At 38.2% G+C, this 13,776-nt stretch overlaps 5 protein-coding genes across 5 annotated transcripts; 2 read left to right on the top strand and 3 right to left on the bottom strand.

The window, feature by feature from the left end:
* Positions 1–348: 348 nt before the first annotated feature.
* Positions 349–5,031, bottom strand: LOC103827908. Its single transcript, XM_033272418.1, has one exon. It carries the CDS (start codon positions 2,579–2,581, stop codon positions 1,649–1,651), a length of 933 nt encoding a protein of 310 aa, XP_033128309.1. The 5' UTR covers positions 2,582–5,031; the 3' UTR covers positions 349–1,648.
* Positions 5,031–6,745, top strand: LOC103827910 (tubulin beta-4 chain). The gene is made up of 3 exons (XM_009103473.2): positions 5,031–5,424; positions 5,505–5,774; positions 5,854–6,745. The coding sequence occupies exons 1-3, from the start codon at positions 5,031–5,033 to the stop codon at positions 6,525–6,527; spliced, it is 1,338 nt and encodes a 445-aa protein (XP_009101721.2). The 3' UTR covers positions 6,528–6,745.
* Positions 6,550–9,093, bottom strand: LOC103827909 (protein POLLENLESS 3-LIKE 1). The gene is made up of 5 exons (XM_009103472.3): positions 8,159–9,093; positions 7,865–8,077; positions 7,642–7,790; positions 7,503–7,571; positions 6,550–7,424 (listed from the first exon to the last, which is right to left on the bottom strand). The coding sequence occupies exons 1-5, from the start codon at positions 8,360–8,362 to the stop codon at positions 6,836–6,838; spliced, it is 1,224 nt and encodes a 407-aa protein (XP_009101720.1). The 5' UTR covers positions 8,363–9,093; the 3' UTR covers positions 6,550–6,835.
* Positions 9,094–9,326: 233 nt separating this feature from the next.
* LOC103827911 (eukaryotic translation initiation factor 3 subunit D) lies at positions 9,327–11,395 on the top strand. Its single transcript, XM_009103474.2, has one exon. It carries the CDS (start codon positions 9,431–9,433, stop codon positions 11,174–11,176), a length of 1,746 nt encoding a protein of 581 aa, XP_009101722.1. The 5' UTR covers positions 9,327–9,430; the 3' UTR covers positions 11,177–11,395.
* LOC103827912 lies at positions 11,216–13,566 on the bottom strand. Its single transcript, XM_009103475.3, has 3 exons — positions 13,139–13,566; positions 12,305–13,059; positions 11,216–12,227 (listed from the first exon to the last, which is right to left on the bottom strand). Exons 1-3 carry the CDS (start codon positions 13,181–13,183, stop codon positions 11,792–11,794), a joined length of 1,236 nt encoding a protein of 411 aa, XP_009101723.1. The 5' UTR covers positions 13,184–13,566; the 3' UTR covers positions 11,216–11,791.
* Between the last annotated feature and the right edge of the window lie 210 nt (positions 13,567–13,776).

The following is a 13,776-nucleotide window of genomic DNA, read 5'->3' on the forward strand; positions in this document are numbered from 1 at the left end:
TTATCTATTATTATTTATTTGTATTCATTTACGTATTATGTATATAATTAAATTAGAGTACATACATAAATCAAAACAATACATCTTATTTATTTATGATACTTTTTGGTAAATAAATCAAAACAATCATTTTATTTATTTTATATGGTATACAACTAAATTTTAATGACATGAACATATATATAGTATATTTTAATATAAATATTTATTATTGAGAATTCATACTCATATGATAAACACAAAATTTCTAATGTGCGATTTTTTTAATGTGAATTTAAAAATTAAAATATTAAGGTTTCAATATTTTTTCAATATAAATTTAGAAATTGTCATATTTAAGTATTTTCCTATGTTATATAGTTTAATTTTAAACTATATTAATATATAATTTAAATGTCTATATAGTAAATGAGAATTTATATTCATACAATTTATGATCATTTGTATCTTGTTATTACCAAAAAAGTTAAACCATTGATCACAAAATTTTAGTGTGAGACATTTAACGATTTTAGTAATTTGTAGTCATTTTAAAGATTCAAAATATAACATATAAGAAAATATTAATTTTTTATTATATGGTTAATGTGGTTGTTTAATATCTTTTAATAATATAAAATTAAAAAAGAGCTAAGATACAAAAATTGTAATCAAATATTTATTATTTATAATCATTAATTGTTTTTTAACCATCATTAATACGTTAACCATATTAGACAATTCCGTAGCTTTTATTTAAGAAAAGTACAGGAATATTCTTGTGTACACTATTTATCAATTTAATAGTTAGTTTAATAAAAAAAATATAATATAAGTTAAGATGGACCAATATATTTCTCTAAAAATTCTGAATTTCATCCCCGTGGTGACACATGGCTACAAAATAATGTTATAATGTTTCTCAATTAATATATAAAAGATAAATAGTTAAATATATTGCCTCACAGATTCTTTTGTGTTGATATATTTTCTGGAGCAACTTTTGAACCAGCTTCCACCATTATAAATTTTATAATACTAAGAGCATCTCCAATGTCCACCTCTATAATTTTCTCTAAAATAGAGATCTCTATTATAGAAGTAAAAATGCTCCAATGTATGCCTCTATAATAGAGTTTCTCTATTTTAGAGAAAAATATAGAGGAAAGTTACTTTTTGCCTCTATATTTAGAGGTGAAAATATCATATCTCTATATTTTCCTCTATAAATAGAGGAACTCTATTATAGAGGCATACATTGGAGCATTTTCACCTCTATAATAGAGTTTCTCTATTTTAAGGGAAAATATAGAGATAGAAATAGAGGTGGGTTGGAGATGGTCTAATAGCTTTGCTTTCTTCAAGAAACCATTGTTTACATTTAACTTTGCATTTGTGTTTATATTTTTTGATAACTGGTTTTGAAATACAGAAATACTTTATGCTTCCACTTCTGCATAATATAAACAAAAGCGCGCCAAACGCCAACATATCATTAAATATTTTTGTTTAAAATTTACGTTTAAGATCAATCAACAAAAATTAAACATAAGGTCATAAACGCAAACAAACAGTAGATGTTAAACTAATCTCTAAGTACATAAACGATCATTAATCAATGATCACCACACCAATTCTCCAATGTTTGTAAGAAAAAAGAAAAGAATTTTTATTTGCAAAAACCAGATCTTTTGGCTGCTCCGAATCCGAGATACAGACAGGATAGTGTCAAACCAATAGCTGCGATCTTTCCACTTAACAGACCTGTAAGCACAATCACGATCACAACAGTCCCATCCATGTTATCTCCTTTTGATTCTATCAATGGTTGATTCGACTTCTCCTCGTCTCTCTCAGAGTCCTCGACGCTTGACACATCAGTCAAAATCTCTTCTTCGATCACAATCGTTTTATCCTTCTTCTTCTTGTAACTCCTCAGCTTTTTCAGAATCTTCGATTTGAGTCTCGAACTTTTGCTTCTCGTTTTCTCATCCGAATTCGAGTTCTTTGTTACACCTATTGTCCCTGTTTCCTCGGAACAAGAAATCAACCTATCGTCGTGTGTTGAAGCGAGTGGCTTTTCTTTTCTAACGTCGGTGTTGCAGAGCTTGAAACGCGTGAGAATACGCGTCGCCACGTTCTCTGTAAAGAGAAGCGCGAAGGCGCAGAGAGTGACTCCCATAGTGAGGCTCTTCGGCGTGCTCAAGGCAAGCACCGCCACTATAAAAAGCTTAAAAGCCATCAAAACAAAGGCGCCGGTTCCATCGCCGCAAACGCAAACGTTATTTTCACTCGTGTGCTTTTGACTGCCGACGAAACTTACTTTCTCGATCTTACTCCTCGACGTTACCGGCGTTTCTAGACTCGCGTCTGGATTAACTGGCAAAGAAGCGTTTGGAGCGGTCTCGATCAAGCGTTGGATGCGTTTAGTTTTAGAGGAATACTTTTTTAGACGATCGCGATTCTTGAAGAAGAGATCGACCAGAGAAGTTGGGAAGCCAGTTTCAACGACCATGATCCCGCCACGTTTTGGAGATTGGTGAAACTCTGACATGAATCTCGAGAGTCGACCAGATTTAGGTTTCTTACATAGTAGAGACATGGCTATGTACGGAAGAGACTTTTGAGTTGTCTTGAGTCTTCTCTTGAAGACTTGGAGTTTGTGTTTCTTTTTTGTTATGGTAAGAGACCGATGAAATTTTGTGGACGGGTCGAAGGTATTAAATACGTGTAGTGAGTGAAGAGGTTTAATGCTTAGAAAATGAAGGCTAGAGGTCGCTTTTTCTTTGAGTGTATTTCTAAAACACGAGGTAAATGATGAGTAATTAGCGAAAAGACGGAAAGAGAGAAATACTGTACATATAAAGTATTAAAAGCTTTTTAAACCGAGTTAAGTAATCGATTTAAAGTATGTTAATTTTTCTATAACTTTGATTTTTCTAATATGAAAAGATGTTTTCAACTTTAGATTATTCTAAAATTTTAAAAGAGTTCGAGAGAGAAATTTTTAATGAATTATTTGGATCGTATCAATACCTCCAGGACACGGCTTCATCTATTTTAGCTTAATTTGAGTTATCTTTTTTTTTTGCCAGTCTTCGAATTATGTATTGAACCGTAAATTAGAGAATACTAAGACAACACCAAAATCAAAAAAAATTACGTTGTCTTATTGATATGAATCCACAATATATATTTTTCGTGGGTCGACATGTGCTTGTAAACCATCTACATTATTTGTAGTTTTTGTTGCCAATCATATCCTGAATATTGCATGGAGTCGCTGAAAATGTAAACGTGTCATGACACATTTGGGTTAAAATAATATACACGATTGTATCCACTTTAGGATGATATTTTAGGCTAGCACAAAATTTCCAAGAAATCCACTTTAAACATTTTATACCAGTAAAAGGCATTGTGTGCATATAATTGCTTCTTCTTTTTTTCGTGTGTGTGTATTCATCACAAAAATTTCAAGAAATCCACTTTAAACATATTATATACCAGTAAAAGACATTGTGCATATAATTGCTTCTTCTTTTTTTTTCTTTTCCTTTTGTGTGTGTGTGCGCCTTTCCTTGTTTTCCAGAAAATTAATACTTTTCTTATGTTCTCGAAGCCTGGTTCAGTGTATTGTACTTGTACATAATGCTTTTTGGGGTCCAAAAGCTTTTCTTTTTATATATGTTCTTCACAAGCTTGGGACATAAGCTTATTTCGTGACAAAGAAAAATAAGAAGCTTATTTTTTATTTTTATTTTTTTTTTTTTTTTTTTTGTAAACTATAAGAAGCTTATTTCACTCCAATAAACTGGATCGTTGAGCCGAACCCCAGACATAGTGGCTACATTGTGAGATGAAAGCATACTAGTGGGTGCCACCAGCCTAACCATTCCCCGCTTTTGGCCCCAAAGCCTAATAATCATGTATTTATACCATAATCGATCAATTATTAATTAGTAGTATAGTTTGATCACATACAGTTTATCGAAAAGTCATAAATCGTAGGAATACAGTGTTTCTGAAAAACAGTTTCAGAACAACTTCTCGCAACACTAACTAATGGTAGGACTCTAAATGTATTTCAAATAACACATGGTTTAGACTTTTGTATATACAATAATAATATTACTTACAGCATGTAAACTATAAATTATTTTATTTGAAATAGTTATATAAACATTTAAATATATGATTAAAATTAAAAATATACATTATTAATGATTTAAAATAAATAGCATATAAAAGTGAAAATAAAGGGTCAAGATCTAGTAATATATCTTAAGCCGTAAATTTAAATCCCTAGACTTAAAAAGCTGCTTAAAATTTTAACAAAAACTTGCTCAAAAAGTAGAGAACAACTTGAATAAATTAGGTTTAAGAATTTTGAAAATGTATTAAGTCCTTTATTCATTAAAATATTTGTTTTGTTATATTGAAAATGATGGGCCTTTTGTAAGTACAGAAAGAGCCCAACTTTTATGTAAGCCGGCCGTTACAATTACACCACTCTTGTATGTATGATCTGTCTTACACAGTCAAACTTGTTTTGATTATGCATATTATTGTACTTATCCATAAGAACAAAACCGATAATTTAGCCAATCACTAAATTCAAAATATCTAAATAAAAAAAAACTGTACCTTGGATCTACTCTTTTCCAATTTCAATAATGCTCAATTTGTCGAAACAGTGTAATAGGCAAAACAAATAGGGAAAAACTAATTTTATATAGTGGTTAAATAGCAAAAATATCTGTAGACAAGTGGGACACACAAATAATTTGAAAACCTCCGCTGTCATACAGCAGAGAGAACGAAACCGAAATAAAGAAAAGATACAGGGTAGCATCTAAAGATAAAACAAACTACGAGGACACATCTGTAAACAAAAAACCCATTGAAAAAGACGTAAACTATATATAGCAGATTATAACCCACACCACAACCCCTCCTCCTTTTAAAACCTATTCAAGCACACGACAAAAAGAGACGCGTCGCACATTTTCTAAAAAAGAAAAAAAATCAAAAATCAAAAAGGAGAGAAAATGAGAGAGATCCTCCACATCCAAGGCGGCCAATGTGGAAACCAGATCGGAGCGAAGTTCTGGGAAGTGATCTGCGACGAGCACGGCATTGACCACACCGGCCAGTACGTCGGCGACTCTCCTCTCCAGCTGGAGCGCATCGATGTGTATTTCAACGAAGCGAGCGGCGGGAAGTACGTCCCACGCGCCGTCCTCATGGATCTGGAGCCTGGGACGATGGATTCGCTCAGATCTGGACCCTACGGTCAGATCTTCCGTCCCGATAACTTCGTCTTTGGCCAGTCCGGCGCCGGGAATAACTGGGCGAAAGGTCACTACACGGAGGGAGCGGAGTTGATTGATTCCGTTCTCGATGTTGTGAGGAAGGAAGCTGAGAACAGCGATTGCCTACAAGGTGAGAACAGCGATTTTGTTTTTTTTGAATCTCGATCTCTGTTGCGTGATTTGATTTGAGATCTCTGTGATGCGATGTAGGTTTCCAAGTGTGTCATTCGTTGGGAGGAGGGACTGGATCTGGGATGGGAACGCTTTTGATCTCTAAGATTAGGGAGGAGTATCCAGATCGTATGATGATGACCTTCTCTGTGTTTCCTTCTCCTAAGGTCTCTGACACCGTTGTTGAGCCATACAATGCAACGCTCTCTGTGCATCAGCTAGTTGAAAACGCTGACGAGTGTATGGTTCTTGACAATGAGGCTCTCTACGACATCTGCTTCCGTACCCTCAAGCTCTCTAACCCCTCTTGTGAGTAAAAGACTCTGTATATATTAGCATTGATGTACACGTTTGGGTATTGACTTGTTTGGTTTGTGTGATTTGCTAGTTGGTGATCTGAACCATCTCATTTCGGCTACAATGAGTGGTGTTACATGCTGTCTTCGTTTCCCTGGTCAACTCAACTCCGACCTTAGGAAGCTCGCTGTGAACCTGATCCCTTTCCCCAGGCTCCACTTCTTCATGGTGGGTTTCGCTCCGTTGACATCGAGAGGTTCGCAGCAATACAGTGCCTTGAGTGTCCCTGAGCTGACCCAGCAGATGTGGGATGCTAAGAACATGATGTGCGCTGCTGACCCTCGCCACGGACGTTACCTAACTGCTTCCGCTGTGTTCCGTGGAAAGCTGAGCACTAAGGAGGTTGATGAGCAGATGATGAATATCCAGAACAAGAACTCATCCTACTTTGTGGAATGGATCCCGAACAACGTCAAGTCCAGTGTCTGTGACATTGCACCAAAGGGTTTGAAGATGGCATCGACTTTCATTGGGAACTCAACTTCGATCCAGGAGATGTTCAGGCGTGTGAGTGAGCAGTTCACAGCTATGTTCAGGAGAAAGGCTTTCCTTCATTGGTACACTGGAGAAGGCATGGACGAGATGGAGTTCACGGAGGCAGAGAGTAACATGAATGATCTCGTTGCAGAGTATCAGCAGTACCAGGATGCTACAGCCGGGGAAGAGGAGTACGAGGATGAAGAAGAGGAGTACGATGAGGCTTGAGATGTTCATCAATGGCTTTGTCGGATTCATAAGCTGTGTAAGCTGCAGTTGCTTCCTTCTTCCCTTCAATCTATTATTTCTTTGGTTCAGTTTATGTGTGCTTTGTTCTTGAAACACAAGTTCATTTTGGGATGTTAAAAAACTTATGCGTGTATTGCTTTATTGTTTTTGTCAGTTCAAAAAAAATATTGCTTTTGTTCTTTCAAGCTTTTGTGTCATATCTTCGCTTTATAATTTCATATCCTACACTTTTCTAAATCTAAACAATCATTTAGTACTCTATTGTTAAAGCCTAAACAGTTCTTTGACTAATGAGATGATCTTGAAGCGTTCCTTTGATATCCTTTCTCTGAATCTGCACACATCTTCCTTACTTTGCTTGTCCAAGTATTTGACTCTGCTGATTCCACACTCTTCTTCTTCTTCTCCTTCTCGTAAGTGTTCCCAAACCTTAGTCTTCTAGCAGCACCAATCGTCACTTGCCCTACTCGATGATCTACTTCCTCATCCACCCAGTTACACTCACGGGGTTGTGTAATCAGAACTGGCGACTCAACCGAATCAAAGGAGTACATGATCCCTTGTTCAGCTAGAGCTTCCGTTTCCTTTACCCAACTCCCAAAAGAACAGTTCGAAGAGAAGTTATCTGAAGAGCTACTTATCATAATCTCTCCTGGATGATCCGCTACCGCTACACTGACCCGTTCTCTTTCTGCTAACATCTCTGTAGCCCGTTCAAAGGACTTGTAAAACGGTTCATCGGTCCATTGAGTGTTCCCTAGAGTCAGCCTTACATCCTCAAGTAGAGATTTAGCTTCCTGGATTCTATCCATACGCATCAAGCAGATCGCAAGGTTACACAGCTTGTTATTATCAGGCTCCAACGTCAGAGCATTCCTATCACAGTAAAAGAACATCCATTCAACTTTATTAATGCATGAAACACGTTAATGGGTTTGATAATGTTTCACCAACCTGTAATGTTGCTCTGCGGTTCCATAGTTATGAAGCTGTAAGTGAACCCAAGCTAAGTTCCCTAGAATCCTATAAAGTCCAAACAATGAAAAAACTCAGAGAACAGGTGATACTTGTTGGGGTAGATTAAACTTGTTACCGTGCTTTCTCTTGCTCGATGGTCAAGCTGATCTGTTTCCCATGGCTTCTTTTCGCGATTGTGAGTATACCACGGTGACGCGTGTCGTGTTCAAGTGTTTTGAGTTTGTGTTCAAGCAGCTCAGCTTCCTCTTGGATCCTCCCTGACTTCTGAGAAAAGCCACATATACATCAATGTAAAGCATATAAGTAGCTTCAACTAGTCGTCAGATTCTTATAGTTACCTTGTAGAGTTCAAGTAGCAAGTTATCAATGGAACCTTGGGATTCAAAAGGGCAGAGATAACGAAAAGATCTTATAGCTTCGATTCCTTCATCAGACCGATCTAGCTGTTTCATAACAACAGCCATGTCCTTCAATGCGCTATCAACTCGATCACCAGCGTTTATCGCAGCCCAAAACAAGGAGATAGCTCGTTCCGGGTCTTTACTAATCAACTGTTCTTGAAAGATTCATGATCCACATGTCAAGAACATTACATTAACAACTCACGAAAGAAGAGATAAAATGGATTATACCTGGGCATGTTTGGCTCTACCATAAGGGGAATCACCAGAAGGAACTTTGTGGACCATATGAAACGGCTCTTGCTTCTCGTTCGAACATGTTCTTTTCCTCTCCGACATCGGCATCTCCGTGTAAACTCTTTTCTTCATGTTCCACGTCGCTGGTGGTGTCCAGTAACCTCCACCTGGAGCACGACGATCCTCGCGACGCCACATGGAGAGATATTCCTCTTTAAATTTCTCGAGAAAATCAAGAATCTTTGCGGAACCTTTTGAATTTATTCCGAACAAGAGAAGAGAGTATATAAAGCGTTGGACTTTACGTTACCAATCAATATAAAATGGTAAACAATTAAGATAAATATATAGGTTTAGGACTAATACCTAAATACAGATAAGTTCTGAGACGGTATCAAATTTGTAATTCTCACTTTTTAATCAAAATTTGAACTGCAACGGTTAATTTAGGTTCGGGTGTGGGTCGGATTCGGATATAACATATGAGATTCGGATTCGGATTCGGATTCGGGTCAGTTTTGTATCACATCATAAAACCCATAAATTAATCATATATCATTCAGATTCGGGTTATATCGGATTAGTTCGGATATACCCGAAATAAAATCTAAAATTTAAAAGCAAAACATAAGAAATATACTTATTTATATATAATTAAGTATTTAAAGTAGTTATTTAAATTTTAAATACTTATTGTTAGATACTATATCTAAATAAATATAAAACTGAATATTTGAAGTATATATTCATGTTTCATATAATTATATTGTATATTATTTTGGATATTCATATCGGTTTCTTCAGATATTTTTTTGGATTTTTTTCGTTTTTTCAGTTTTTCGGGTTATCCGTTTAGATTTGGTTAATAACACTTCAAGTTCGGATATGTTTTGTACCATCTTACAAAATTCATTCGGATACTTTTTACATTTCGGATCGGATACGGTTAGAGTTTTTCGGATTATGGATATTATGTCTAGGCCTAGGTTAATTAGTGATGCATTAAACAGATTATAAACCGGAAAGTAAATGCTTCAATAATTAGTGTAGACCAGAGACCATATAATTGGATTATTAAGGTTAGCTATAAACGGCGTCGTACGAATAATGGGCTTTGAGGCTAATGATCTCTTTACATCAAAATGCTCCTCATTAACCCATGACTCGTTCCAATATCTAGGGTTTTCACCACTTGCGGCCGCATACAAGATTGTGTTATTCACTTAGCTCTTCTTCTTCTTCTTCTTCCTCTTCCTCCTCTCGACGATGGTGTTCGAAACCTTCGAAGTCGGCACTGTACCTTATAATTCCGATGGCTGGGGACCTCCAGATACCTCCGACACTTCCTCCACCAGCGTCGCCGCCGCGAATCTCCTCCCTAACGTCCCCTTGGCTTCCTTCTCTCGCTCAGAGAAGCTAGGACGCGTCGCCGATTGGACTCGATCTCTCTCCAACCCCTCCGCTCGTCCCCCCACCGGATCCAAGTCCGATCCCTCCGCCATCTTCGATTTCTCCGCCTTTGCCATAGACGAAGGCTTCGGCCTCGCTAACCCCGACGAAGACGCAGCTTTCCGATTGGTCGACGGCAAGCCCCCGCCGCGTCCCAAATTCGGACCGAAATGGAGATTCAACCAGTACCATAACCGTAACCAGCTCCCCCAGCGCCGCGACGAAGAAGTGGAAGCGAAGAAACGCGAAGCGGAGAAAGATCGAGCTCGTCGCGATCGCCATTACAATATGAACCGCAACAATATCCACCAGCAGCGACGCGAGGCCGCCGCGTTTAAGTCGTCGGTGGATATTCAGCCCGAGTGGAATATGCTCGAGCAGATTCCTTTCTCCAGCTTCTCGAAGCTCTCCTTCACGGTTCAGGAGCCGGAGGATCTCCTCCTCTGCGGCGGTCTCGAGTGTTACGATCGGACTTTCGATCGCATCACTCCTAAAGCTGAGCGGAGACTCGAGCGTTTCAAGAACAGGAGCTTTAAGGTTACCACGAGTGATGATCTTGTTATCAGGCGTCTCGCTAAGGAGGATAAAGCTACTGTTTTCGCCACTGATGCGATCCTTGCTGCTCTCATGTGTGCTCCTAGGTCGGTTTACTCGTGGGATCTTGTGATCCAACGCGTTGGGAACAAGCTCTTCTTTGATAAGAGGGATGGTTCTCCGCTTGATTTGTTGTCTGTTCACGAGACTTCTCAGGAGCCGTTGCCTGAAGGGAAAGACGATATCAACTCTGCTCATTCTCTCGGCGTGGAGGCTGCTTTCATCAACCAGAACTTCGCGCAGCAGGTTTTGGTTAAGAACGGGAAGAGGGAGGCTTTTGATGAGCCTATCCCTAATGCTAATGAAGGTGAAGAGAATGCTTCTGTTGCTTATAGGTATAGGAGATGGAAGCTTGATGATAGTATGTATCTAGTCGCTAGGTGTGAGTTGCAGAGCACTGTTGAGCTGAATAACCAGAAGTCGTTCCTCACTTTGAACGCGCTTAACGAGTTTGATCCTAAGTACTCTGGTGTTGATTGGAGGCAGAAGCTAGAGACTCAGAGAGGTGCGGTTTTAGCTAATGAGTTGAAGAACAATGGTAATAAGTTAGCTAAGTGGACTGCACAGGCTCTCTTGGCTAATGCGGATATGATGAAGATTGGTTTTGTTTCTAGGGTTCACCCTCGTGATCATTTTAACCATGTTATACTATCGGTTCTGGGGTATAAGCCGAAGGATTTTGCTGGGCAGATTAATCTGAACACTAACAACATGTGGGGAATTGTGAAGTCGATTGTTGATCTGTGTATGAAGCTGAGTGAAGGGAAGTATGTTTTGGTGAAGGATCCGTCCAAGCCTCAAGTTAGGATTTACGAGGTTCCGGCTGATGCTTTTGAGAATGATTATGTGGAAGAGCCTCTCCCTGAAGATGAGCAGGTTCAGCCACCTGAGGAAAACAACACTGAAGGAGGAGGAGGAGCAGAGACTAATGTAGCTGCAGAGGATAAGAAACCCGAAGGTCAGGCCTGATTATGGTGAATGTTCAAAGACTTGTTTTGAGTTTTTACCTTTTTTTAATGTTCCAAAGTTATGCTCTTTTTGAAGAGCTGGACGGTTAATTTTGCTGGTTTATACTTTTATCTTGTAGAAGATTGTTGCACCTTTCGAGTCTTCTTGTTTGAATAAACTATTGAGAGCTTTTGCAATTTAAGGGATAAAAACAATTCAACTCCAACTTGAATTTTGAAAGTGATAGATCTCCAGCCCATATCAGGTGCTTTTATAAAGATTAGGGTAATATTTCTAAAAGTTAGGTCCCTTTCTAATGTTTTTTATTATTCTTACGAGATATTATAATTTGTACAAGGTTCATAAGTTTAGCGAGACGGGCATGATATTATAATTCTTCGGTTGGAGATTCTAGTTAGTATTTGAATAATGTTGTCAAAAAAAAAACGAGACGGGCATGACTAATATGTTTTAGAGTGCATTCTGAAGCAAAAAGGTGCAGGCAAGAAGCTCTCGAGCTTTTAATAAAAGGATAACTATACGTGTACTCATCAATGTGTCTATAATAAAGAAAAATAAGAACGAACACAAAACTCACGAACAAAAGAAAAACTAAAGCTTTTTTTTTGTTAGTTCTTAACAAGAGATCGGAAATGGGGGAGGCCAGTAAGGGAAATCTAATCTCCTTAATGGAGCTATCTCACTATCTTCTTCGTCAGCATCTCTGGTAAAGAAGGTAGTGCAAGTTTTTGTGGTGATATCATAAACACCGAAGCTGTAGCCCACGAAATAGATGCAGTTAGGCTTGAGTCCAGGGGACGAGCTGGCCGGGACACAGTAAGCCTGACTATGTCCAACAAAAATGCAGAGATCTCCAATGTCTTCTGTGTAGGTCATAGTCTTATCATCTTCTTCTGTGTATATTATAACCTCATTCTTCTTTTCTTCAGCGTATCCTGTTTCTTTCTCTCTAAACACCATGAACTTTTTGGTTTTGTGCGTCAACGATCTCACCACATCGTTGTAGTTTTCATCTCTATCCAAGTCCTCACCCTCGTACTCCTCACCGTACCTGCCAAAAGAAATAAAAGATTAAGTCAATGCATAGTCAAGAAAAAAAAGGACTAGGGTTTAATTATATATGCATACCACTTAATGTAGAAGAGCTCTCCAGTGGGTGATTCCACAATGTGGTCTGTCCTGGAACAAGAATTCAATTCCTCCAACTCGCTAACCACCGACTTAGGATAATCTTCGAACCCGATGCGCAAGAACCGAGGCATGTCACCCTCCTTGAAGTTGAGATCCAAAGAGCACAGATGGTTGCCTCCAGGTGATGGAATGTAAAACCTTTGATCTTTCTTGGAGAACATAATACTCGAGAAAGAGCTTATAGACTCAGGCATTGGTTTGATGTTTATCCATTTAAACTGACCAAAAGCAAAAGGTCTACAAAGACTTAACTGAGAACCAGGTAACTTCACACACACAGCCCAATCTCTTCTTCGGTTAGAAAAACTTGACATGGCAATGTTCTGGATCTTGGTACCACAAGGCAAAGGAGGTAGCTGTGCACTTACCTCTGTTAACTCCGGGTTAGAGGGTTTGTGTTTGAGGAGAATAGGAGGGTTATCACCACTATCAGATTGATAATAATCATAGAATCCAAATGATTGGTTACGCGAAAATCCAGAAGTCATTGCTTCAAGGACCTCCTCCCTGAGTTTCAAGTCTCTAATCAATATTTCCTTTTGATTGTAGCAATTTGGGGGACTGCTTCCATACCATTTTGTCACAGGACCATCGTCTTCAACGGATGAGAAGTTGGTGAGGTAGTCAATCAGCATAAACGGGAAGGTTGGTGTTGAAGATGAGAACATTCGAACGCTATTTGTAGTGTGTCTCTGCACATTGAAATATATTCAGACACAACTAAGCGAAAATTTTATAAAAGAACACAAAACAAAGCAATAGAAAGCTTACGATGACATTTCTAAAGACAGAAGGTTTGAAATTAAGCTGGAACATTGTGTAAACCCTGAACAAAATGTCTGTGAATCTTGTGAGTATTCAGCTTCTCCATCGTGGTTTAGCTCTAATATATTGAGACTACGCCTTGCACAACAAGTTCACATTAAACGGAGAATGTTTACTTATGGAAAGTCAATATAAAAAAAAATCTGCCAAGGTTTGTATTCTTCAAAATTGATTGTTGACCCCTGAGGAAAATATTGCATTTGGAAGACCCAAAACTTTCCGAAATTTCAATTTGGCTCTGAAAAACACAAGTCGACGAAGGGAAGACAAAATCAATAAACACTCGCTATCGGTTTAGCGATCATAATCTTTTTTCTTTTGTTGTTGTAAATCACAGTCACAGCACTACAAATGGGCCGATAAAGATGGCCTGCAATGGTCTTTACTGTGTATAGTGTCTAATCAGATTAATCAGCCCAGCAGATTAATTGTATGACCTTAGTCATCCAACAATAGTAATTAGAAAAACTCTTCCTTACGCAGCCCCCCCCAATTAGAGGTTAAAGAGAAAATTAACCCTCCAAGTTTGATTTCGATCACACAACACCCCTGTTATAGTCAAGAAATGAAAAAAACACCCATTT

Source organism: Brassica rapa, chromosome A06 (assembly GCF_000309985.2).
Source record: "Brassica rapa cultivar Chiifu-401-42 chromosome A06, CAAS_Brap_v3.01, whole genome shotgun sequence".
NCBI classification, from domain to species: Eukaryota; Viridiplantae; Streptophyta; class Magnoliopsida; order Brassicales; family Brassicaceae; genus Brassica; species Brassica rapa.

Bases quoted from the DNA above. Each gene is read 5' to 3' on its own strand.
- LOC103827909 (XM_009103472.3), bottom strand. From the start codon at position 8,362: ATGTGGCGTCGCGAGGATCGTCGTGCTCCAGGTGGAGGTTACTGGACA. The intron at 8,078-8,158 runs GTATAATCCATT...TTTCAAGAACAG, and splicing joins GTAGAGCCAAACATGCCCAG to TTGATTAGTAAAGACCCGGA. The intron at 7,572-7,641 runs GTAACAAGTTTA...TGGACTTTATAG, and splicing joins ATCGAGCAAGAGAAAGCACG to GATTCTAGGGAACTTAGCTT.
- LOC103827911 (XM_009103474.2), top strand. From the start codon at position 9,431: ATGGTGTTCGAAACCTTCGAAGTCGGCACTGTACCTTATAATTCCGAT.
- LOC103827910 (XM_009103473.2), top strand. From the start codon at position 5,031: ATGAGAGAGATCCTCCACATCCAAGGCGGCCAATGTGGAAACCAGATC. The intron at 5,425-5,504 runs GTGAGAACAGCG...GATGCGATGTAG, and splicing joins GAACAGCGATTGCCTACAAG to GTTTCCAAGTGTGTCATTCG. The intron at 5,775-5,853 runs GTGAGTAAAAGA...GTGATTTGCTAG, and splicing joins CAAGCTCTCTAACCCCTCTT to TTGGTGATCTGAACCATCTC.
- LOC103827912 (XM_009103475.3), bottom strand. From the start codon at position 13,183: ATGTTCCAGCTTAATTTCAAACCTTCTGTCTTTAGAAATGTCATC. The intron at 13,060-13,138 runs GTAAGCTTTCTA...TTCAATGTGCAG, and splicing joins CTGTCTTTAGAAATGTCATC to AGACACACTACAAATAGCGT. The intron at 12,228-12,304 runs GTATGCATATAT...TTCTTTTGGCAG, and splicing joins GAGCTCTTCTACATTAAGTG to GTACGGTGAGGAGTACGAGG.
- LOC103827908 (XM_033272418.1), bottom strand. From the start codon at position 2,581: ATGTCTCTACTATGTAAGAAACCTAAATCTGGTCGACTCTCGAGATTC.